The sequence below is a fragment of the Hesperophylax consimilis genome, chromosome 31 (genome assembly GCF_061612785.1).
Source record: "Hesperophylax consimilis isolate HC1 chromosome 31, BYU_Hcon_1.0, whole genome shotgun sequence".
NCBI classification, from domain to species: Eukaryota; Metazoa; Arthropoda; class Insecta; order Trichoptera; family Limnephilidae; genus Hesperophylax; species Hesperophylax consimilis.
The window spans coordinates 9467105-9494423 of record NC_142866.1 but is presented as its reverse complement, the minus strand read 5'-3'; the positions used below and the strand labels follow the sequence as shown (position 1 = coordinate 9494423).

Sequence of the window (27319 nt, the reverse complement as noted above, 5' to 3'; positions counted from 1 at the left end):
CTCCAGACTATCGAAAACCTCACCTTTCCAAAGTTGATGGTATTGTCATTTGGCATGCAATACGTATAAAACGTAATAATAAAAGTGTCCATTTTTCCAAGAGTTACCTATATTTTAATACCGTTCGATTTGTAATAATTTATTTGAGTATGTTCATCCACAGAATGTTAAATATTTATTAAAAAGTTTGTTTCTTTGGACATTATGAAACATTGTATCTGATTTGCAAGAGCAATACAGCATATTATGTGTTATGGTTTTTGTTTTCTCCTCTGAACAATTTGTTACATTTGCGGTATTGCACGCCGAACGAACATATTTATATTTAGAAGGTACATATATATATTTAGAGTAAGTTGATCATTTAACCTGTTGCTGTACTGTCCCACGTTATTTTAAAGCCGCTGTATTCTCGTGATATATCCGAGTGGAAAGTGAGGTAAAGGGAATTTGTCATAGATGGTATTGTCGGTGGAATCTCAGTACCACAGAACTTTCCTATTAATGGGGCATTTTCATAGCCACCATTCCTGAAAATTAAAAACAATCAATCAATATTGGTTAAAAATGAAATGAGAAGTGAACGCAAACTAGTAATTAAATAAAGGTGATAGTGAACAATATTAAAACGGAAAAATATAGAACAAGAGTTTAATAGCCAGGAGGACCTTATACACTTACTTCACATTAGTAAAATATTCAATCCTCATAACCATCTCACAAAAATCACATCACAGATATTATTTAGATTCACAAACCTTATTTCCAAATAGTCTCCAAAGCAGTTAGAATGGGCTTCCAGTATAAATTCAGTTATATTCAGCATAATTTGGTGTCCTTCTGGAACTTTAATAATCCATTTGCAATCCTTTTTTGATGCGTACACGTTGGGCCATCCCGGGGATGTGATGACACCGTGAGATTTCATATATGTTCCTCCACACACTGCAATAAAATTTTTAATAAGAAAAAAACTAATATAAATTTACAATAACAGAAAGACAAACTACCATGTTCTATTATGTGAATTTAAACATCAATTATCATTAAAATAAATGTGTAACAAATGTTTTACCTTTGCGAGATTCCATAAACATGTATGACATTGAGAATCCGTTTGAAATGAGGGAATCATCTGATCGAAACATGACAGTTATCATATTGGTGAGGCTGGTCATTGCTGGAGGAATGGTAGTGCCGCAGAATCTAACCAAGTAAAGTAATAACAGTCAGAAAATATGTCAGAAAGCAAAAACCGGATCAGTCAGAAAACTATCTTCTCATTGTTGATGTTTTTCTAGGTCGATGGGAATCAATGTGGAAACAATTCCTGGGTAAACTCGCATAGTAGTCAATTTCAGTAGTCAATAAAATGGGAAAATGAATCAACAACATTACAAACTTATTTGACACTTTATTGCCTCACAAAATGTGTCAAGGAACAAACACACTCACGTTTCCAGTAAATTCTTAATTGAAAATATCATTCATATATGACAGACATTCAAAGAACATGAGTGTGTGAAAGAAATAAATATAGGACTGGGTAGCGTTTACGTACTTAACCTTTTAAATGCCAGTAGGTAGAAGTGTAGCTGTGCACAGCAGGCCAAGAATGCGAGTTAACTCGCTCTTGGCACAGAAGCGGTTAAAAGTTGCGTTGAATACTACATTCTTCATGAGAGGTGTGACTAAGATGACATTACACTTGCTCGCTTACACTAAGATGAATATGGAACACTGTATGAGACCATCCTTGCCAGTAGGTTGTCCTGATTCGAATGTATTACTACATTCGCTATCTCACTTTATCTAATGCCGCTTAAAATCTTCAGGAAACAATTGAAATAATTGTATTATTTATAATAATAATAAGTAATTTGGGTGTATTTACGAATGAAATGTTCTTTATTGCCTTTAGTAAAAGGTTTAAAGCCACTTTCAAGTATTTGCCGTGTAATGTAAACAGTTAATCATTACACACAAGGGCATTTTGGCATTTATTTATACAATTTGGTTTAATATAGAACATGATCCCATACGACACATGACAGTTAAATGCTAAATCTAAGGATGGCAATTACGGTATCACGATGGTATCTCAACGATGGCAATTTAAGATCTATACAATGTGTTTATAAGTTTGTAATGTCTTGAAATAATAATTGTATTCGTAATCTTCAAAAAGTTCACCGTAAAAGACAGACATTAGACTGGACCCCATAAGAGGAAGAATTTAGTAGTTAAAAGTAAATTAACAGAGTAATTTATTCACAAAAACCCTCACCTTCCTAAAAGTTCTGAGTCATGAGTAAGAGTATTGTTGTCATATATTTCAACATAGTCTCCGTAGCAATTGTTCAGTTTCTCCAAATCAAATGTCATCCATTGCATTTGAATAACATAGCCAGGAGGAGCCGACAACACCCAGATGCATCTCATGTTATTGCTGTAAACTGCACTCTTTCTTGTATCAGGATACTCAATGGTTCCCGATAATGCTTTTAGAATTCCTCCACATTCTGAAAACAGAAATCAAAGAGCCTAATACACAATACGCAATTAAATTGAACAATAAAATAACAGGTTATTTATTTATCACTATATTATTTTCTCATTAACCTAGAGATCTGCATTAACATGTATATACATTTAAATAATATCTATGGCTGAACTGTATATATATTTTATGTTCTTGAGAACGAACCTTTATCAATTGAAGAATAATTTGCCATGAAGCCGGTGCCAGAAACCGAACTATCAGTGGTAAATTCAAAATAGAGATAATTATGAGTTGATACAAAATCAGCAGGTTTAACATCACTTATCCCACAATAGGTTCCAATTAGTGTTGAATTATTATTATCTCCATCGTACATCTGAAATTTAATGAAATATTGTATTATAATGATAGTTGGATGAACCTGTAAATTAAACAATTTACATGGTATTCATCTATCGTATGGCGGGAGTCAAAGTTGAACAAGAAAATCGTCTCGCCAGTCAAATGTCTCAGATGTTGCCAATTCCACCAAAATGGTTAAATGGTCATCCGTCAACAATACACTCTTAACTCACACGTTAACAAGTCTGTTAGGCTCCACCTATATAGTGTGCATCTTGCGAGCACAGCAACTGTTGGAGCACCTTAATCTGTTGATGGAGGACCAGAATTCACAGGGTAGGGATTAGAATTGTAATGATTATGAAATAATAAATTCATTGTTTATACCTTAATATTATCATAAGTGCAAGATGGATAGTTTGTTTTCTCTATGTCAAAGTCAATGAACGAGAAATATATCGCCTTTCCAATGGGTAGACTAATTAAATATGTACATTTTCTGTCATTGGGATAAATATTTGGGTAGCCGGGAGATTTGATGATTCCAGTACTTTCTGTGAAGAGTCTGTGGCAAACTAAAAAAGAAATGCATAAAAATTAAAAATATTATATGCACATGTGAAGAATTATAACTCAATTATTTCAATTGTATTTTACCAATGTCATATTCAATTCGAAATCCTTCTCCGGCAATTGTATAATCAGATTTGAATGCAATCATTAAATTGTTTGTAGATGATACAATCGTAGCAGGTATATCATTTCCACAGAACTTTCCAATCAAATTAGAATCCGTTGAATCTCCATCATACACCTAGAAAAATAATTTAAATAAGGCAAATATTAATTCAAAGCAATCTGCAAAATAAGTAAAATACAAATATTTTTTTTACCGAAAATACTTACAGCAACATAATCAAAGCTACAAGTTGATGATTCTTCAAGATCGAAAGCGAGAAAAGTTAATCTAATATTTGTTCCTGCTGGTAATGTGATTTTATATTCACATGCCACATTCGACATATATTCCCCGTTGCGTTTGGGCGGAGTGATCTCTCCTCTATCTTGCATGTAAATCACACCACAGCCAGGTATACCTTTAAAACAAAATACATATTCACGGTAAAAATACTATTATATACATTTATAATACAGTACTCTCAAACTAATCTACAACCCCAAAAACTGGACAAGTGTTCAATTAATGAAAGCCGAGGAATATACAGCAAAAGAAATAAAGTTAAAACAAACAAACACTGCTGTTGGTCTTATCTAAAATATTAATTTTTTTGGTTTAGAGTTAAAGTGTCATGTTGACTCTTACGAGAAGACTCCATTTTGTAAACTAAACATGTGGCAGAATGAAACAAACAGAAACACATGCAACATCTGCTAGAACACAGACATGGTGACTGGTAAAATGGTCAGCGAAAGCAAGCTAGATTCTGGTATAGTAAAGAGTACGATAACCCAACCTGCGGCGTACACAGTGGATACTGAATTTGAATACGAATATAGGAAAATTATAATTTGATTTTGTGCTTTCCACTGGTAAAAAAACTGGCAGATTTTAGTAGTTGTTGGATAATCGAGCGGCAGATTACTGTGAAAGTACTGTTACAGTACTGTACTTATATACAGGAATTTTTTTTTAAAGGGGTATCAATTAACAGATAATTACTACAAAACAAAACGTAAATGCAGTTCTGTCACTACCATTGCGTATCAGTGAGGCCGCGTTACCGACAATGCGTCATTATCGCTGTGTTCGAATATACTCCCATCCATTTGTATAGTGCATAATACTTTGTCGCCGTGACAGTGACGCAGCGTCACTGACGCTACTGTTGCTGTGCTCTGAAATCTATGTAATGTAGGTTAGTCTTACCATCAACAACAGCATAAGAAAGTTGAAAACCATTGTCATTAATTGTAGGATCGGAATGGAAGTACACGAGGGCGTGTGGACCTGAAGTCAGCACAGGCGCAGGATTGGTTGTGTTGCAGTAGCGGCCTAAAACAACATCATCTTGTGAGGCGCCATCGTATATCTGAAATAAAACATCATACCATACATATTCCAGAAAGAGATATTACAAATATCAGTTTTGAGCGATGGAAGAATGAGTAATAGGAAGGTAATCTTTTCATCACGTGTACATGTTTATTTATCAGATAATGCGTTAGATTATTTCCTCATTGTCACATAACATAAGAACATATTCGAAAATGAAGGAAAGTAAAGATCAATACAACAAGAAGTTTCATCGTTAACCAGGGACTCACCCCCTAAGGAGATAAATTGATAAATAGTGTCGAAAGGTCCTATCTGTAAATTGGTGACATCAGTTTTCATTCACACATGTATACATCACACTTCTATGGATTATCTCTTCAGTGGAAGCACAATTCACGCGTATTTAAAAAAATAAATTATAAATATAATATAAAACAACTCTGGTTAAATATTTTTTCCAGTTTTAATAAATTATGACAACTTTACTTACTTTTACATAGTCAGAGTTGCAGTCATTGTTGTTGTCGGCAATTTGCATTGTGAAGAAGTGTATTTGAATCCTTTTGTTTATTGGTGCAATAATCTTCCAGTAACAATCCCTGTTTGGGGGGTACTTTCCAGGGGATCCTGGGGAAGTGATGATCCCGTGTAGCTTGTCCTGGATCTCTCCCCCACAAACAGGATCGATGCTGGTCCAGTGGAGGGCGAAGCCGTCGTTGCTGATGGTATGGTCGGAGCGGAACCACAAGTATAAAACATTGTGGGTGGAAGTTATGCTCCCACCGTTTGGAAGAGTGTTGCCACAATACCGTCCGATTATTTGATTTGCCGAGTTTCTGCCATCATGAATCTGCAATATAATTTTTTTTTTTTTTTAAATTGTATTTATTTACCAATATTTACAATGAAAGTTTATACAATAAATAATAATACAGTATTTCAGATTATAAATAAAACGTATTTACCTTTAGGACAGTGTAAAGGGAAAATAAAAATATAACATAACACACATATTTGAAAAAAAAAATTATAATTAGTTATACCTACACATAAAGAGTAGTGAAAGAGAAAGAAAAGGTATGCTCATTTGCTCAATTGTTGCGTACACCGCTCACAGTGACTGAGAATATCATCAAAATGAAAATTCAACACACCTTCAAAAAGTGGTATAAACGCAATAAAAGTGATGAAACAAAAACTAGGTTAAAAGGTTACATGGGTAACCATTAAACTTAGTTTTTGTTTCATCACTTTTAAGGACTCTATATCACTTTTTAAAGGTGTGTTGAATTTTGGAACCACCCCATACATAACCATTGTAAATAATTGTGTACACGATCGCGAATAAAATATTGCGATAATTATAAAAATAGCGTAGTACCTACACAAAATTAAATTTATGTGATCTGATGAGGTAATTCGCTTAAAGCGTTTTTTGCCGCTGCAAACACCGAAGTATTTTTCTCTTTGGTAGTACCGTTCCTTGATCAGCTGGCTCTAGCGCCGCCAGTGGGTCAAGCGGCATAAATAGCAACGAAGTATTCAACACATATTTTATAACGAGGCCATGAAACCATCACTATTTACATATTTTAATTAAATATTATTATAATGTTGTATGTGATATTAATATGACATAAAAGACAATAAATAAATACACAATGTCTATAAAAATAATTTTGTGTTTTATTCCTATTTCTCTTATTTTTTTTATTTGTAGTATGGGGGGGAGGGGGGATTCTTTCAATATGGTTAAGACTGCACTAAATACCAGTATAAGAAAACTGATGATAATAATTCATATTTATATTGTTAGATTTTGAAACTAGGTTTTTGTGGCAAAATGTTAACCGTAACTGAATTTAACCGCGTATAAATATATTTAACATTCTATATTCTTCAACAGTAAAAAAAAGTTAAATAAATTTTGCCTTAAATCTAAGGCAAAAACCAAGTCATAAAACTATTAATAATAAACAAACCTGTAACCAATCGTAGAGGCAATCAACCCCTTGTTCCAAATTGAACTTTGAGAAAGTAATACTCAGAACTTTATCTGGAGCCGTCAGAATGACCCAAGCACATTTTGAGTTGTGGTTGTAGGAAGATGACAAATTTGTTTCGGGGTATACAATACTGCCTTCTTGTTTTTCTAGGATACCACCACAACCTGTAAAATAATACCATGATACATATATATATATACATATAAAAAAACTTGTAACACTTAATAAAATAATTTTGAAAGAACCTACTTGACGTCTGTGTTTCGCAAGTAACGCCAGTGTAATAATTGCTACATTCGCACCTGTAACCCCCTGTAGCCATATCAGATATACAAGTTCCTGAGTTTTGGCATGGATTTGGAGAGCAAGGATTCCTGAGATGCTCACAGTTTGCTCCTGTTTGAAAAATACATCAGTTAAAATAAGATAGTGTATAATTAAAATTCCACCAAATATACTACTTCTTAAGTAATCAAAATAAACCAAATAAATTGAACTTATTGATTTTACACTACACAGACAAAATATACTAGACTACACATATACATAAACTATACATATAAATATACACTAAACATGTAAATAGACGCATTTATAAAAACACTGTTGTAAAAATATACTACACATATAAATAAAAATTAATTGACTAAACACATTAACATGCTGAACATAATATATATACACTTAATTCTACACAGAGTATTGATGTAATGTCATCCAATTTCAGAAAAATGTATATATAGACTCACACCAAAAGTTGATAGAATGTATTGTCATTGAAAACGTGTCTATAAGGTCAGGTCAGGGTCTGTAAGGATAGGGGAAGAGGTCAGATGGTCTCCCTCAATTGGTAGTGGGCAGATGCATCAGCCGTCAAGACCTAGACAAACCTCACCCCGTGAACTCAGGCACCCCTGCTAAGTAACCAAATGTAGCAAACCACTTGGGGGGACCTATGGCAGAGGTTTTGGTCATCCAATGAATGGTTCTCGCGGTGGCGGTGCCTATACCTTAATTGTGTTAGCTGACAAGCACAAGATGATCACAATTTTGTGAAAAGTTGTAACAGGATGAGAATCGGCGTTAAATGGATACTAACAACTAACAGGTAAATCTGTAATTGTAATACTAATAAAATGTAAAAGATTGGTTTACCAGTATAGCGAGGGTTGCATATGCAGAGGTACCCCTCAGGGATGTCGTGGCAGGTGCCGTGCTGGCAGGGGTTGGGCTGGCAGTGCACGGAGAGGAAGCCTCCGGGGGGAGGCGTGGAGACCGTGGGGTCCACTGGAGAGCAGCCGTTCAGGCCGTAGCCGAGCCCTGCGTAGCCGGCGTTGCAGCGGCAACGCACATACGTCGAGCTTATCACTACAATGTTCATGTTCAATTTTCACATTCCATTTTGATGACGTGCTTAGTTATTAAAAATAGATATTTGACTGTTTGGATATTATAAATATAGTAACAGAAATAAAAAAAAATGAAAAAGAATGAATATTAATTTACAAGATCCACTTTTTAGCATAGAAATGTTTAAGCCGAAGTTCAATCATCAAAATACTACTAGTTGCTGTGAATATTATATTATTATTTTGATTACATGGTATTAAATAATAAATTATTGTACATAATTATGTATACTCACAAAGTGTTTGGTGCAAGTGAAAAATTAAATAATAAATTATCGGTGTAAGTCTAATACCGCGGAAGAACCATTAAATTTGCAATTTTGCCAATAACAAGGATGAAAAAATAGAATGCGCCCAAAAAACATATTTTGAAATAAATTATTGGCTCATATGCGGAATCAAACTTACAGACGAAATATAATACATATGTATATACATACTTGCGTTTGCAACACAACGTGCCAATGGATGGCAGCCTCCATTGTTTATTGCACAAACTCCCATGTAGGTGCAAGTAATACCATCGCCGCTATATCCAGGGGGACATTCGCCACAGGTACTTGAACCCTGATAATATATAAACTTACTTATAAGACTGCATTTTTGTTAAAATTATTACAGTAAAAATATGAACAAAAAAAACTGACCTATTTAACTTGTTTGCTGTAATATTCCATTTTCAATATTTATAATGGGCATTTTTTAAACTTTGTTGCTTAAATTGAATATCGATTTAATATTCTTTAGTTAAAAGTAATTCAATATGATTAGAAATCGTCATACATATTCTGATTATAGTATAATTAGATACCATTACACATAAATTCGGCTAAAATCCAATATTTCATTTAACCCCTATAGTGCGGCTGGCTACATTTGCAGTGCAGTGAAATTATGACTTCCTTGAGGTGCACTGCTGTGTGCAGTGGTAAAGCTAAGTTTTCAGTGTTTTGGAAGTATTTTGTTACTGTCAATTCCAAACTAAAAAAGTTGACATTGTAGAAGGGTGTCTATTATTTCCATTTAAATTTTCAATATTAAATCTAAATTTCATCAGTCTCACAGGGATTAAGGTTTCACTTCACAAGTGCAATAGATAGGATTATAATGATAAAACTCGCATTTGTTGCCATTCATCAACTCTTTATTTGTGATAGATATTCATAAAATATATAGCACAAAGAATAACAAATTATTATAAGCAATAATTAGTCGCCTGAAATATCCATACAAATTGAAAATATCTCCCAAATAAAAATAAATTCCACCAACGAGAATTGAACCCGCACCTTCTGATGTCCGGTCAGGTGCTCTGGACCACTGAGCCAAATAAGCCGACGTAGCTCAGACATAAGAAGGAGCGGGTTCAATTCCCGTCGGCGGCATTTATTTTTACTCGGGAGATATTTTCAATTTGTATGGATATTTCAGGCGACTTATTATTGCTTATAATAATTTGTTATCCTTTGTGCTATGCATAAAAAACCTTGTCTTATAAACATTAGTTTATCAATATAAAAATAATTATAAAATATATATTTACCATAGTATTTATGCATTGAACGCGAGGGGCAACACTGCAACCACCATTGCCATAAAGGCACTCATCAATATCCATGCAGTAATATCCATTACCGGAGTAACCTAGAAGCATTTAATAAATTATTAACTGGAATGATTATTATAACGTGGAAGTTTAAAGAATGTAATAAGACAAAGATAAAGATCAAAGCAGTGGAGATTTATTTAAAGATGTTACATATTTGTAAGGAGGTTGGTTGGTGCCTAGATAACCCTCACATCTTGTTCTTACATATTGTTTGTGCATCTTATTTATTTATTTTACTGAATGCCCATTGGGCTTTTACAAACATATTACATGTCGAACAATAATAAGGTACAAACAATAGTAGAAACTAAATACATGTAGGATTACGAAAGATTTTTTAAATATTTATATTGAGGGATCAGTAGGATTTATAGGTCCAGTTAGGAGTTCTACCGAGCCGAACCCTCTGATATGAAAATATCTGGAGTCGGTGAATTATTTTCCCATTTGATCTCTGGTGAGTTGACGTGTTGTTGATCTTGTGTTGTTTTGTATTTATTATGCTTATATAATGCACTTGCATAATGTGGATTGACTAGATTATCATTTGTGGAAAAGTGTGTGGAAGGGTTTAGTTTTTCCTGTGGGGAAGATTTAATCCAGACATAAAGTCAGAAGAAAAATTTAAAAAAAAATTAAAGAAATACATACAGTTACATTCCGAACTACGTCATTATTTTCGTTTTAATGCAGGACAGATAGGTTTTAAACAATTGAAAAGGACTACATATATAGGTATTGGAAGTTCAGTGAAAACAGTCACAATGGCAAAGATGGTGGAGTCAAGAAGACTAATAACGACATAGACATTTATATCACTATTTGAGGGCAGTCTATGAAGTTATTCAGTAATTCAAAAAGTACAGGAATATCATTAATGGTTTGCTGGGTTGCGGTAGTTTTAGATTAGATGACATTAATGCTTTGTCGCGTATATCATTTACATGTTGTCTCAAATCATATTAAACATATCTAAAACTTGTTGTTACAATAGCTGACATAGCGGTTCGCCCCATAAGTTATTAATATTAGTAAGTTAATTAAATAACTTATAATGTTCTTTCATGCTCAGTTAGTAATATTCTATAAGTACCATTTGGACAGGCTCCGCAAACAAAGGATCCAGGAGTGTTAAGACAAGGAACGTAAGGATTGGCAGAGCACGGAGGATGGTTTCCAAGACACTCGTTGACGTCTTCTGTACAGGATCCTGCCGAATTAGTTCTCCATCCCTATAATAAATGTTTTATTTTAATAATTTAGATTGGACGGGTTTTCCTTAGAATGGTGATGCAAAACACGAAGCCTGCCATGTTACATTTATTGCAGTCAAGAAAAATTGACAGCAAGGGGAAAATTGACAAAAAATATTATTTTTTACCTACCACCAAGTCCTTAATTAAATAATTAATTAATTAAGTAAGATAATTTATTGTATACTCAAAGTCCCATGGACCGACATGATCACCAACACAGAAATTCTCAGGCGGGCTAGAGCAGAGAGAGAACTGCTTAGATTAATAAAAATCAGGAAAATTTCATATCTGGGTCATGTACTTCGAGGGGAGAAGTATCACTTGCTCCAGTTAATATTGAAAGGCAAGATAGAGGGTCGCAGAGGGCCTGGTAGGAGACAAATGTCTTGGCTGCGAAATATACGAGAGTGGACCGGCATTAGAAGTGTGGAGGAACTATTCCGGGCAGCGCAAGACAAAGAGACATTTTCTAGAGTGATCGCCAACGTCGGGGGTACCTGATACGGCACATAAAGAAGAAGAAGAATTTATTGTCATTCTCAGTAGGTGCCTCCAGATGGGTCGCACATGAGCCACTCCCAACTAGCAACTAAATAATTAACCAATCAAAAGGGCAAAATAAATGTATGAAATCAATTGATAATAGTGTTCGGGCCTTCCTATCAATGTTCAAGTATTCATTAACTTGTTATTTGCGATCAGCTCAAGTAAGTTGTGCGGCCCATCTGCAGGCAACAAGTGACTTTTTTCTATAATTTTTCATCATTTCCAAAATTTTACAAACTATTATAAATATATTGCTAGGTACATACCATCCATATCCCTACCATCGCTCTCCTAACACTTCATCTCCTTTCAATAATTTTTTTTATCAGAATCAGCATTGGTCTTCTTTTCGAGGATCCAAATACTTCTCTACTGATAGAAGGTAATACAGATAATAATGTACATAATCATACGGCGGAACTAACGCAATCATATCATATGGAACCATAATCATATCATATGACAAATTCAGCAATTGTATAAAATATTACATGGTGAAAAAATTCCTATCCGTTGGGAAAATTAAAGTTAAAATTGTTATTGTTGAAATATTGGACATCTTACCTGGTCACAAATACATTTCCGCCCTTGAGTGCTACTTTGAGGAATACAAGTTCCGTGACCGCAGAGTTCTTCGTTGGAAGCCGACAGACAATCGTTCATGGAGTTGGAAGTGCAGTGTAGTCCAAACCAGCCCTGGAGGCATACACACCGATAACTTCCGGGAGTGTTTATGCATGTGGCTCCGTTTTGACAGCCGAGACCAGAGTGATTAAGAACTGTGCATTCATCAACGTCAGTTTCACATTGAGTTCCCTATAAAATAATAAATGTATTAAAAAAACGGAAAACATGGTTTCCCTCGGAATCTACTTCATTTTTCCAGAGTGGAAGATACTTTCAGTATCGCCCTGGTGCTAAAAATCATGAGCTAAAAAAACAAATTTATTTATTTTATTATTTGAAAAACAATAAATTTAAAAAAATGTAATCATAGTAGAAAAATCTATCCACACAATTTTTTCCGAGTCATTAAAAAACGCTTGCAAGTGGCCTATTGAAGGAGTGAGCCTGGATTCGTAATGCAGGAGGGATAAACCACCGTAGCCATGTGTTGATCACATCCATGTCTGCAGAGATGTGCAAAATGGGTACCCAAAACCATTTGAAATGCAAAATGGAAATGGGTCAAAACTTTTCCATTTGGAAATGCAAAATGCAAAATGGTTTTTAGAAAAGCATTTCAAATGCAAAATGCAAAATACCTATTTTCAAAATGCAAAATGGTTTCTCAGGTCAAACAATTAAAAAAATTATAGAATTTTTAAACAGTTTTGTCATTTAATAATGGACATCAATGTAGAACAAACATTTTACATGATGGTAAATCAAAAAAATGCCACGACTACGGATTATGAACCACAAAAAAATTTCGCGGGACAAATGTTGCCAACGTAAAAACATAGAAACTGCTATCTAACATTTAATATTACAGCGTCATAGCCCCATGTTCAGTATTTGAAACAGTATTTTTTGTAATGGTATCACTCAATTGCCAGGGCTTCTACCAGGGAGCAACTTGACAAATGTAAATTATTGAAAGGACACGGGTTCAAGTCCCGTTGGCGTCATGTATCTTTTATCAGGAGATTTTTCAATGTGGATGAGTGTTTCAGGCTAATAATTATTACTTATAAATAATTGTTACCCTTTGTGCTATGCATAAAAAATCTTGTCTTAAACATTAGTTTACCAAAAAAAAAAATTAATATTTTTCAAGTTCTAGTATTCTCACCAAAAAATGTAGACAATTTGTCTCGACGCCATCTAGTGAGAGAGTTAGCACTTAAAATGCCTTTCTCATATAAAATAAAGTTGGTTGTTTTCAGGTGAAAAAATGTAACAAGCAGTAATTGTTGAATGAAACACTAGTATATATTGAATTATTTTGCGGATAAGAGATAAGCCGCCATAGCTTAGTGGTCAGAGCTGTCGACCGGCAATCGAAAGGACACGGGTTCAAGTCCCGTTGGCGTCATGTATCTTTTATCAGGAGATTTTTCAATGTGGATGAGTGTTTCAGGCTAATAATTATTGCTAATAAATAATTGTTAAATTATCTCTCATAGCGAGGTTGAGGACCGACTGATATTTGGGGCTTATGAAAAAAAGATGAGTGGAGATAGTAGGGAAGAATGTTGCAAAAAAGCATTTAAAATGGAAAATGCATTGAGGAACGCATTTAAAATGCAAAATGCAAAATGGTTTTTAGAAAAGCATTTAAAATGCAAAATGGAAAATACCCATTTTGCATTTTGCATTTCCATTTGAAATGGATTTATTTAAAATAAAGTACATCTCTGCATGTCTGTATATGATAAGTTAAGCAAAACACTTAAATAATAATAATTAAAAATTAATGTTGCAGGTAATTTTTTTTTTACTAATGCACATTATTAATGTTTTTTGTAGGTACACGCATGCCAATGTTTGCGCGAGAGATTCCTCCGCGATATCTATGTAAAAACGGTCACTTAGCAACTCTTCTAAATTACATGTTGTTGTCCGACAAACTTTATAAATTATTACAGTCGAACTTGGTTATAACGATAACGGCAATATCGAGCATATAGCGAGGCTATAATGAGCAATTACAAAAAGATATTTTAGTTCAGGCTTATTTTCATACAATTGTTGACTGTTATAACGAGGTCGATTCACTGATTTACCGAGCAAATAATTTTCAAAACACAATTTCTGAATACATGAATTGGTAGTTGGGGCTGAAAAAATAGTTGGGAATCATACTCGAAGTAAGTAGTAACAAAAAAAGGGATACGAATTTCCTATCCCGTTAGGGACGGATTTATATTTTTATGGCACTACCTGTGTAAGATTGTTGACTATGCGAACCATTGCTATCCATCGGGCGCAATGTAAAATTATCATAAAATCTGCGAAAGTCATCACAAAAGCGTTCCCTTTTTACATCTTCTTTTATATTACAACTCATTGTCATTTTTTTTTTAAAACTAATGAATCTGGTTATGATGGTACCTAGTTACGAGTACCTACATTCCTGCACGGAGTAAATTTATGTAGTGGTGCCCAACTTTTTCAGCAGAGAGGCCGCTTTGCCAATTTTCAAACAGGCCACGACCTACAAGCAGATTTTTTTTTTGTTGAGGGGGAGGGGGTTGACAAATTGGGAAATGTAGCGTAAATTAACAAACTGTGTTTGCAAAAAATGTTTTCAACGAGGGTTTTCAAGGATTACCCCAAACATTTAGATTTTTTCTACAAGTGGGAAATATGAAATTGACATGCGGGCCGTACGACTGGGGCCGCTGGTTGTGCATCACTGGTTTGTGATAAGTAAATTTTTACAGCCGAAAACCAAAACAATCTCCCAAGCTAGTTATTTATGACAAGGGCGATATTTATAATAAGGAGAAAATTTAGTCGGTCCCTTCGAGCTCGTTATAACAAAGTTTGACTGTATATTAAAAATATCTGCATAGGTGAAAAACAATTTTTTTTAAATCATCTATCTTGTGAAAGTGTCGACTGCAACCATACTAGACAGAGAAAAAAAATTGTCCTGATATTTTAATTAACAACTTACCTCCCATCCCGCTTGGCACATACAATGAAATCCTTTAAAGTTTTCAAGGCAGGTACCTGCTTGTTTACACGGATTTGACGAACAGCTATCTTTGTTCAGTGTGGCTAAAATTGATCGAACTGAAACTTCCACCAATGATATTCTTCTTCTAAGCCTTGACAATTGAACTTGCTATAAAAAGAAAAAAATACTTATACTTACGGTACTTTTTTAAAAGACAAATTATTTCAACGGTCCAGAAGAACAATTTCGGGATTTGCAAATTTGTAGTTTTGTAATAGAACTGTTTAAAGTTTCGTTGCTGGATTTTTACTGTTTTTGAGATCAAGAAATGTGGTGTTGCTTGGTATATTGCATTTACCCTTATTTATTTAATAAGAGAAATGTATTATCAAAAACAGTAAAAATGCAGAAATGAAACAGTAAACATCTCTAATGCAAAACTACAAATTTGCACAACCGACATTGTTCTTCGGGACCGTCGATTTTTATTAACTGTAATCGAACTTTTTATTAAAAATTCATACCACCACATTCATGAATCCAACAAGGAAATTTATGTTAATCATGAATATAATTATATTTGTTCCTGCTCTTGCCTTGTAGATAAGCATGAATAAATTTAATTTTAATTATATTTAATGAATGTACATTTTAGAAATTATAACTTTAGTACATTTACAGATGTCAACTAATATTCGGACGGGTGGAGTTAGTTACCAGCTGTGTATTTACAGCTCACTCCCGTTTTCACTCAAGGAATTTTTAGTTTAATAATAAAGTGATACTTTACTATTTTAAAATACTAAATGTAATATGGACTACCTTTGGGACCCTTCCTTGAACAAGTGAACCATTATTATTTCCACGGTCCCGTTCTAAGTTTGAAAGTCTCTGCAAAATTCCACGTGGACCGTACAGCTGCCGGGATATTCTGGACAAGCCAAGGTTCCTGTTGGTGAATAGTGTTGAGGACATTCTGTGCACTAGGGAAGATGCATTCCTTGCCTAAATATCACAAAAAAAAGGCTTTAGATGCAAAGAAATACGAGAGATACAGAAATAAGTCATAAATTAATATTCAGGTTTTTTAGTAGCTACCACTATTGATAGACATGTATTGTGAACAGGCGCGGCCGGTGCCTTAAATTTTTTGGTTGTTCACCGAGCAATTCCTCGAAAACTTAATATGTATGCAAAAGCTTAATAACTACAGGCCGTTTCAGACCAGGAAACCCTAGTGAGGAGTACTGTGAAAAAAAAAAGAATTTATACTTATATTATACTTTATACCTACATCATGTACAAACTTTGCAATTTCAACTAGTAATTAGTGGGTATCTTACATATTATTTATAGAGAAGATCAATTCTTCGACCCTTTTATTATATATTCCACATTTATTATTACGTCAATCATTTTAAAAGATTATTATAATCATACGATGAGATTATTATTTTTTAAGTAAGAATACAGATACCAGAATAATATACATATAACAGGTCTGATAATAACACAATAAGTGACGAAAAACACACATAAACAAAAGGTTAGTTTTTAACTGTAAAACAAAAAAAAAACTAATAATGTCAATGTCAAATAGGTTCCCTAACCCAAGGGCTGTATAACAAGATAATATTACACGAGACGCATAGCTGACCCGCTGACTCACGGTTGCATTATAAAAGAGAAATATTATTACTATCTTGTTCAAATCGTGGGTAAAAAATAATTACTTTGCTGCAGCCCTTTCTTCAGAAATCTTTGGTCACTTTTGATTCTTTTCATGTCATCTTCACGCCGAACGCCGCCCGCTCAGGGGCAATGTTTTCGATACATTTTGTGTGATATGACGGTTTAGCAATGTATGCTAGGAGCTTCATACAAAATGACATTCCCATATCGCCCGAAATGGTACATACCTCGGTTCGTAGCTGTCATAACTAGCGTGCGGGAATCAAAGCTTGTGTCCGCAATAGATTATTCTCAATCAAATTAATAAATTAAGATAGATTTCATTTTTATTTTTAACATATTTATAAATATTGTGTGTAATTTTATAATTAAAAATATTATGTAGGAATATGATGAGCTGTAAAATTTTGTTGGCGGTTCAGTGCACAAGTGAACGTTAGCGCGAGCCGCGCCTGATTATTTTAATTTATTCAATTGGCCTACCAGAGGCCTTTAATTCAGGGTTTAGACCAAATGAGCAAGAATGTAAAGCGAGAGCCAGAGCATTTTGTTCCTACTCGGCTGGTGTAATCACTCACATAGAGATCAAAAGCCACAACAGCTAGTTTTATGGTGTTTACACCAATCTAGCGAGTACAGAACTGCGAGCGAATGCTCCGGTTCTAACTTAGTGCGCTTATTTGTTTGGTTTAAACAGTATTTTTTTAAGAAAGGTTACATAGGAGCTCTCAGCGGCATAGCCATAAGCAATACATTTGTACAGTATTACATATGTTAACAAATTTATCTGGGCAGTCGGGGGCGTCGCTACTGTAGATATTGTGTATTGGATTATTAGATATTGACCGTGATCTTCTAGTGGTTACGACTCCATGAAGAAATGCAAATAAATTCCCAAGAAACAAAAAATAAATAATATTATTTCCTCTTCTGACCACCTACATAGATAAGTTTTTAATAAAAAGTGCAACATCCGCATTTTTCGACATACAAAAGATTAATGGTGCAATTATAAACTTTGTTCGCAAATGTGTTCACCATCGTAATAATATAATCTCAAAGCTAAGTTTTATAAAAAAGATTTGTAAAATTTTAAGGTCTTCTAATGAATTCTGCGTGGGAAAGAAAAAGGGAAAAAGTTTTTAAAAACGAGTTTTGGATAAAGTATGCCAAGTCATTCCTTAGTTACATAACATGCAAGTGACAGTCGGATTGATGAGAATAAAATAATACCTAAATAAGTGCACAAAAAGGTAAGTTTACTAATTTCATTTCATTAGAGCTATTTTGAGGAATCCCTCCTTTCTTTCGCATAAATTTATTTATTATTAACGCACTTCAAGCGGGTGAAAACAGGGTTCTGTGGAAATGGATTTTGCTTTAAGCCGCTATATCTTTGAAAATAATACTCATATTTGACATAATATATTTTTACATAGTCACCACACCCCAACTATAAAAGCACTGTCTGAAATTAAAGCCTACTTCGTAATACAACTTTATAAACTGAATTTAAAGTCAGTTTTGGGCTATTTAGTGATGTTTTGTGTAAAAAAAAATTATTATTGACAAAAAAAAATTTGGTTTTTACTTTCGCACAAATCATTACAAAAAAGAGAACGATTCCACATCTCCAGTGCCATAAATGCAAGGATTCATTTCCCAATCTACAGGTTTAGTATAGTTTCCTTTTGATTAAATATTCTTCCACACAAGAGACAAGAAAATGGGAGACTTGTATCACATTGCTTATACATACATATACATATTTACAGTAGGGACCCTTACAAGAATATAAGTTTACAATATTCATAAAGAATTATAGGTCAGCAATGCCTTTACAGCCATTCAAGTACATCCGGCGTAAAAGGTACGACTACCACCCTTCCGAACGGAAGTGTGTTATTAATGAGTGTTACATCGCAATTGGTTCAAATTGGATTCTTTGCCTAAATTCAAGTAAGTTAGTAAGATGTATTATCTATGGGAAGAAATTGGCAGGAATGGGGAAAGAGGGGGAAAGGAAAGAAAGGTTTTGTTTATCATTTGGAAAACACAAATAAGATTTTAACCTACGTATTACATATGTGATAAAATGGTATGGATCAAAACAATGCAACATTGTAAAAGTTATGAAAAAATATTTGTCAGAAAATTAAAGAAATTGAAACAACATATTATGCCTTACCATTTGAACAACTTGAATGAGGTTGTGAGGTCCAATGTTGATGCATGACTGGTCTCCAGAAACTTCCAAGGTTATGTTCTTATTGAAAGCTGAAGATATAAATAAGTTCCCATCCCTCGTGGTCAGCCGTGGGGATTCTGATATTAGGCATAGCACATAATCATTCAAAAGCCCACTGATGCTAAACAGAAATATAAAATTTAAATAACTGTACAGAATCATTTTAAAAAATACATAAATTTTTACTCAATCAATCAATAGCATTTCACAGCACATCAGGCTGTGAAAGAACTAAAAACAATGATAGTTTGTTTGCACTGCTCGTTTAATTGCAAATGTGGGTGGATTCGGTAAACGCCCACTTTTAGATTAATTTTCTTCTAACGTATCAAATGTCAGCCAATTGATTAGTTATCAATTTACCAAATGCTTTTTGAGGTAATCGTGAACAAGAAGAATTAATTACTTATTGTTAACCAAAATTCCATTATTTGATTAAATGACGGGGAAGTATTTACCATACCAAAAGTATTTGACAAAATAAAAACATTTAAAAGTAAGTAGGTACAGCAGAATAGTGGATGACCATGGCCTGAATATTCATGTAATTTTCTTAATAGAGTCCTAAAATTTAAAAAAATCCTTGCATAAATACAAATGTTTTTTTTGTTTAAATAGTTAAATAGATCAAGGTTAATATTTCTAAAAAAATTGCAAAATAAAATAATATAATAATAATCTCAACAGGTTTCCACGTGGGTGGAAACAATTTTAAGGCCAATCCTTTAAATTTATTATATTTCAATCAGAAGTAAATTATTTTCCTACATTTGTATATTACTCAGATGATAAGGCACTTGTAATATCACATGAAGAACTGACCACCACACTGAACCTTATGCAGCATGATTTAATAGTCTTACTGAAATGATCACATGATGCAGGCCTCATAATAAATGACAAAAAACTAAAACTATGCACATAAGAACTCCACACGCCAGATAAATGTAATGCCCTCCCTCGCTAAATTCACACACATTTGACTGCATACATGAAAATGTTGCATAGCTCCTTTCATGCAGAACCATTGATTTAGTCAATAATTATGTATGTTTTGGAATTACTATTGACTGCTACATGAAATGGGATGTAAGCATCAGTAATGTTTGTAAATGCCTATGGGTTATGGGTTTACAAAATAAAATATTTCATACCTATAAATAATTTAAAAATAATCTACTTATTGCCGACTGAAGACACTTTCCGATATGGAATTACTTCCAGGGGGATATTATTCTAAAACTAATATAAGTTACATACATCCAAATATTACAAAATTGTTAATACATACATACATACACCGATGCACAAAGATGTAACATTAAATTAATACACAAGCCTCTTAATATGTAACCCAGTAGGGGAATATTATGACATAATATTGTAAGTCAAAATGTTATACTGTCTAATTTCTTGTATAAAGAAAGAGATTAATATAAAACTAGATACTCTCATAATGATGGATTTTTGGTTCCTAAATGTACCAATACATAAAGGCAAAGAATCATAAACTATATTGCACCCAAAATCAAATAAACTACTATCGACAATCAAAAATAATTCAATTTACACCGCATACTTTAAGAAAGTGACTACTAGATACAGATGATATATGTGTGCCCTACTGTTGTAAGGAATTGACATAAACTGGGTGAGTCTAGAACCTGCACAGAAAAGTAAAGTTCGCTAAAGTAAGGTAACAGTTTGCAGCACAGTCCATTGTTGAACTTCTCTGTGCAGGGTATGGACCCACTCGGTATATATCGATTAATGTAGCTTAATTTTTTTCTACCTCTTGTACCAGAAATTTTTTATGAATCTATTATATCACATATCTCAAAACTACTTTGTTTTATTTTTTTATCTACCTTTTTAAATATAATTATATTGAGCACAATTAATTTATTTGAGAAAAACAGTGTTATGTGAAAAACAAGTTCTCAGATAATGGCTGTTAAACATTTCATTTGACTGTAATGAGTGTATACACATTGAAAGTAAAATAAATTTAAATGTAAAAAAGGATTTTAATTGATAGACAAGACATCTTATGTATTTTTTCATTTCTTTCTTAAGTTTTGAGTGAAAAACACATAAAAGAAAAAAAAAGAAAATTAAGCATAAATCATTGTATAACAAAAATTTCTATATAATTTATAAATTAAAAATTCCAGACAAATTGCAGCATATTAACCATGAGGCTGCATTCACCTGTATGGGTGATTATACCGCCGACTAATGATACTTTTTAAAAATGTAAACAAATATATTTAATTTTTTTAATGATAAACTAATGTTTTTAAGACAAGGATTTTATAGCACAAATGATGAAAACCTTGTCTTATAAACATTAGTCTATCATTAAAAAATAATAATATTTGACAAGTCAAAATATTTCACCAACAAATGTAGATATAATATATCTTAACGCCATCTAGTGGGAAATTCAGCACTAACCAAGGCTTTCCTACAAAAATAAATTTGGTTATTTACAGGTGAAAAAATATAATAAACAGTAATTGTCGATTGAAGTACATATTGAAATATGTATTCCTACTTGTACATATTGAATTATGGATATTTCAGGCGAGTAATAAATGCTTATAATAATTTGTTAAATGTATTTCACATAATCATTCTTTGTGTAAACCTTGCTCAATTTACGAATCAATATCTCAACTAATCATAAATAACTCAAATAATTATTTTATGATGTCCGATGTTTATATAAACAAAACTACCGAGCAGACAAAACATTACTGAATATCAACACCAGCCGGCCCGTACCGCCTACCGTTAGGGTTTGAGTTTTTAAAACACATTAATTGATCTCTGCATGCCAAACAAGACCATTTAAACCGACGTGGCAAATTTGAAACGAGCTGATGAGGAAAAACTGTCTGGAAATTCTTAAGAAGTGATAAAAAAATAAATTTACTCAACATATTTCTAGAGATGTCGCTCGAGATATAAATGAGGAATTTTTACAAATATTTTTATTATTTTATTTTATATGCAGTGGCGGTTCTTCCCTTAGGTCAATTGGTGTTTGACCCCCCAAAATTAAGACAACAAAAATAATTAATTATGTGCATCAAAACAACGATTTTATTCTTAATTTATTTGAAATGTACTGTGAAATAGCTGTGAACGGCGGCGTCGAGTGACGAGCAGTGACATCTGTTGTCTCTAATAGAAGCTTTCATTCACAAGTCCACACGATTCGCTGGGTATATTTCATGAATGTCCCCTTTGGCGTCTTCTGTCCCTATGCGCGCCATAGAATAAACGAGACGGCACTATGTCTTTCGTCGAAGTAAAAATTAGGTACCGAAGAAGACTTAAGGGACCCTTAGGTCATGGCCGTGAGGGAGACAGTACGGTGAATATTACATGTTTTAAGAGATGGTGACATAAACATATGTCGGTTTTTTTCATTTTACAAGCTTGTCGTGTGTGGAATATTGGTTGTTTTTCAATTGCTTCGCACACAGTATCTTTTTTGGATACTGCGGATGGGCGTTTCAAACTCTTATTTTATTTACTTTAATGTTGTGCACAACTATATTAAAATGTAATCTCTTAAAAATAATTTACTGTAAGTACATGGATTGTGTAGTTATTTCCAATTTACTATATTAACATAATATGTATTTAGAGTTGCAGACTTAGAAATTGATATAGATAATAATGTATGAGGATTGGTCACAATACCAAATAAAGGTTAGTCATATTTTTTTCATATGACGTACCCACCTGGATCCCTAGAGCCGCCTCTGCTTGTATGAAATACAGCGAGGACTCAAACCTAAAAATGACTTAAGACTGCTCCCCTGTGAAATGAAAGATATTTAGATGCTTCCCACCAACAGAGGGTTAACAAGCAACTAAAAGCAGAAATAAAACTTTATCAACATAAAAATGACAAATTTACCAAGGGTTTGATCGCACAATCCGTAAATTTGAATTAAGTAATGGCCGACTTGTATTGAGAGCACACTACCGGCCGTCACAAGAAGCCCTGTACTGTCATCTGTGGTTGAGATTTTAAAACGATTTTTGCTGTGAACTTAGCTAGATATTTGAGTCTTTTTTTGATAACACTGTTTTCCCGCATAAGGGCTCAATTGCGCTCTGTTGTACTCCTATTCCTACGTTGAAGGTATAAAGGTAATACCCATTGTATTTTCATATTTGTACTTTTCTCTGTCATCATAAATATAAATCTATATCTGTTAATTATTATATGATACATAGATTGTTTGAAAGAATTTTATAATTCTTTGTTACATATGAAATATATAAACAAAATTGACAAACCACAAAACTAATTTAGTGGATTTAAATGTTAATACAAAATAAATATTTCAAAGCTTCATAACTCTATAGAAAAGATAAAAATAGTACCATTGACCTAAAAATTCCAGCAATCATTGGTGAAGAAATTTCAGTAAGACAAACAAAGAGATTTCCCACTTTGAGGTTAAGATTACAAACTAAGTTTACTGATGGTTTTCATTATTTCGAGGGTTTAAAGTCAAACACCGTTATCTACAAAAAACATACAAGTAATTCGAGGAATCAAAGTCAAACAACGTTATCTACAACAACAACAACAAAATATACCAATCATTTGAGGGCTTAAAATCAAACAGTACATTTTGTAGATAATGTTGTTTGATTTTGCACTCTATATGTTGGGCATAATAGCATAGTGTGAAGATACGAATGACCATAGAGTATAATATTAAAACAAAACTAATACTTTAGTCTGACTTATTATACTTGAACACTGAACCCGTTATGCCAATATTTATAATAGTGGCTGGTAAAATCAGTCCTTCAAGTTGAATGTGAATAGTGCAAGTTTGAGAATTGCGAACGTTTGCTAACCCTTTTGATGTTAAGCATTATGCAATTTTCTAACATTCTTTGATGACATACATATAGCTCTTACTGCGAAAGCCCAACAACTTCAAACAATGTAGAATGGAGAAAAAATAATTAAAATGTTAGTAAAATAATTAAATAAAAAGAAAATCATTCATTTAATCAATAAAAACACCATAATATTAAGTAAAGTTGTTTAATTGGCAGACATATTAGAATAAAAAGCGATTTGCCCATTGCACCCAATCGTGGTTATTAAATTTTATTATTATTTCCGAATGTAAACTCATAAAATGAAATTGGAATTATATAAATTAAAAATAAATAACTTGGACTTCATCATTGACTTAAGACCCACATGAGCTTCTACTAGATGGCAGATATAAGTTAACAAACACAATAGATTTAAAAAAGGAGTAATTGGGTTTTCTCAGTACAGAGGCAGTATATATTTCTGGTACTGTAAATCTGATAACTTTCTATACTAACTATTTTCTTAATACATAGCTTTAGGTTGTACAATTAGAGTCGACCCAAACAACAACACACTTAGGATTGTGCATACGCATACATGTGCGATAACCTGAAACAGCCTTTTATCTTGCTTATGCCTACCTATTCTTTTAGAGAAAAAAGTACCATCTTATGTTGTTCGATTTTGAATAATAAAAGATTTTTGTTTAAATTTCACCAGAATTTTCATTTCTGAATTCGAATAACAAGTTTGAAACATGCTGTATGCAAGAAATCCATCTATGTGAGTACTGTGTTTGTGTCATCTCTGGCTGCAATACCTACACATAACCAAAGTTAAATCAAATTACATATATACATATACTGATCATTTAACCCATCAGGCCTCTGGCATATCGACCATTGTATTTCTCAAAGATGCTTTCAGAAAGTCGAGAATTTGTGTTTATTTCCGCAATACTATAGGATTCAGGATATTGCTAAACGTATCCGAAAACTAAAAACTGTTGTTGAAAGGTGATGAAATACGCTTTCAAATTTTATTTTTAGAAATAAACATATAATATTTTTTTTTATGTTAAAATTTAGAAATCAAACATAAAATTTTTAAAAAAATCCTCACCTTATATTTTTCGTCTATACACTGAGCTAAAATTACTAAAAATGAAAAAAAAAACAGATATTATATTAGACAAATGTATTATAAATACTACTGCCACCTCGCTTTTTCGTCATATAAAATAAAAATAATGAATAAAAATTTACAAAGTTTTATAAATTTTTCTCAAATTGCCGTTGGGACTTTTGGTTTCATAGAGGGGTACATTTTAATTATTCTGTGGTTAACTTCTATATTTGAATACATAGCTTGGTATTTTCTCTTTCTAACACCGTTTAGTTAATATTTCTATCTATGACGGTAAAGGAGACACAATGATTTCTCTGATACCATTTCAGCTGTTCCGAAAAGCAAACAAATCGACTCTACGGGTAATATGTAGCTGTTTTACTCTAAAACTGAACAAATTAGCCTGATGAGTTAAATGTAAGATGTAAATTTGGTAAATATTGGTAACTCGAACGTTATTTGCTGATTGTCAATCCCAAGTTGCTTTAGATTCATCAACGTTTATTGGAAAAAATTTGACACCAAAAAAAATAATAAATACTTGGGAAAAACAATGCAAGGACAATTATTACAAACCATAAATTTAAGCAGTGTTTATTTCAATCTTATGTTTACATAAAAAAATATAATACCTAACAATAATAATATTGTAAAAACAAGAATATTTTTGGAATATCCTATAACTTAACACATCCTTAACTGGGAAACAGAAATTTTTTTTTAACAAATTTCTTGTACTGTAGGGATTTTTTTATTGTTAACTTAGTTCAATATCCAACACCTGTTCCGCTCGAAGAATGAAATCTCACTAAAATGTATTATTGTGGGTACCCATAGAAATACAAATTCATTATAATTTCAAATTAACCATAAATAATTAGTTGTTTTATTTTTATTTAGTGTAATAAACTCTTCCTCATACTTGAGAAATTTTATATGGACTTTTGGTAGGTGTAAAACAAATAATTTCCACAGATTATGTTCATAAAATAATTAAATATTTTATTGGAAATTGTTTTTAATAACTTTTGAAGCTTAATGTAATAATTATAATACATCTCTAAATGAAACATTAAACCAAACGAGACACAGAAAGTAAAAATTTTAACGGTAAATGATGCAAAAAAATTCAGGTCAAAATGCCCACTCAGTAGGCAGCGGGCGCTCGTACACGGGCACGCAGGTTGCTCACTTGTAACTGCTAATTAATGACTCACTGAGTAGGTCTCAACGTGCCCCGTTTTATAGCCGCCCGGTATATTGAGAAAAATTAGGCTTGTAGGCAGATGCGCCGAATGCTAGCATCGTATCTAGAGAGTTCTAGCTACGATGCGTTTGCATGGGCAAACATTCCCGAATATTCTAGTAGCATCGCTACATTTGTAATGCAGAAAAAAAGTTTAAAAAGTCAAAACCAATAACCAAATAATAATAATAATATTTGGATGATTTATATAGCGCCGTTTTTTTGCAAAATTACCTCATTAGTGATTATATCAACTTCATGGAATGGTGATTTGAATATTTTGTTGGTCGCATATTGTGTGCAGAGTGCCTCCAGCATTGTAATACACCTCATATAGAAATCCCAGAGAGAGGTTGTACATGTATATACATATTACCGTATACCTATGAATATTATATAGATGTCATCTGTGACGGGTAACACATGCTGTTTTGAAAAACAGCGCCATCAACGTAAAATCAACACGCACCGTTGTTTATCTATCCTCACAGATAGACTGAGCAACAGCAACGCATGGCAGGGTACAGATAGTGCTTACATAAAAATCTTCCTTCTCACACTTGAATGATGGTACATCCTATCTATGGGACTACTACACATAAATGTATTTCTGATGTGTTAATTTATGTATTTTTGAGTAAAATGCTTGACGGGAAGAGTAGTTCACAAGAGCAAACTACAATTACTGAATTCTCTCTACATTTAGGTCATCATATGGTTTTAATGTATTGAATACCTAGTTATTTTGACCACATTTTTCACTCTATTTATTCTCTTCAAATGCTCACAAATTTATAATTTTTTGATATTATCAGTACTACAGTA

At 33.0% G+C, this 27319-nt stretch overlaps 1 protein-coding gene and 1 non-coding gene across 2 annotated transcripts in view; one reads left to right on the top strand and one right to left on the bottom strand.

Moving 5' to 3' along the window:
- Positions 1–19751, bottom strand: part of LOC149409425 (cubilin-like) — a 67128-nt gene extending 47377 nt beyond the window's left edge. Inside the window, exons 1-20 of the mRNA XM_089649938.1 lie at positions 19197–19751; positions 16139–16321; positions 15314–15484; positions 12253–12504; positions 10980–11118; positions 9821–9921; positions 8718–8844; positions 8024–8236; positions 7118–7264; positions 6845–7032; positions 5353–5712; positions 4734–4896; positions 3752–3942; positions 3503–3659; positions 3233–3420; positions 2708–2879; positions 2288–2522; positions 1076–1206; positions 759–945; positions 370–530 (exon numbers count right to left, since the gene is read on the bottom strand). Of these exons, the coding sequence (XP_089506064.1) occupies positions 370–530; positions 759–945; positions 1076–1206; positions 2288–2522; positions 2708–2879; positions 3233–3420; positions 3503–3659; positions 3752–3942; positions 4734–4896; positions 5353–5712; positions 6845–7032; positions 7118–7264; positions 8024–8236; positions 8718–8844; positions 9821–9921; positions 10980–11118; positions 12253–12504; positions 15314–15484; positions 16139–16321; positions 19197–19418 (3688 nt within the window). The 5' untranslated portion in view covers positions 19419–19751. The remainder of the gene's footprint in view (positions 1–369; positions 531–758; positions 946–1075; positions 1207–2287; positions 2523–2707; positions 2880–3232; positions 3421–3502; positions 3660–3751; positions 3943–4733; positions 4897–5352; positions 5713–6844; positions 7033–7117; positions 7265–8023; positions 8237–8717; positions 8845–9820; positions 9922–10979; positions 11119–12252; positions 12505–15313; positions 15485–16138; positions 16322–19196) is intronic.
- TRNAA-GGC (transfer RNA alanine (anticodon GGC)) lies at positions 13654–13726 on the top strand. The gene has a single exon. It is a non-coding gene; the product is annotated as a tRNA-Ala (tRNA).
- Positions 19752–27319: the final 7568 nt, after the last annotated feature.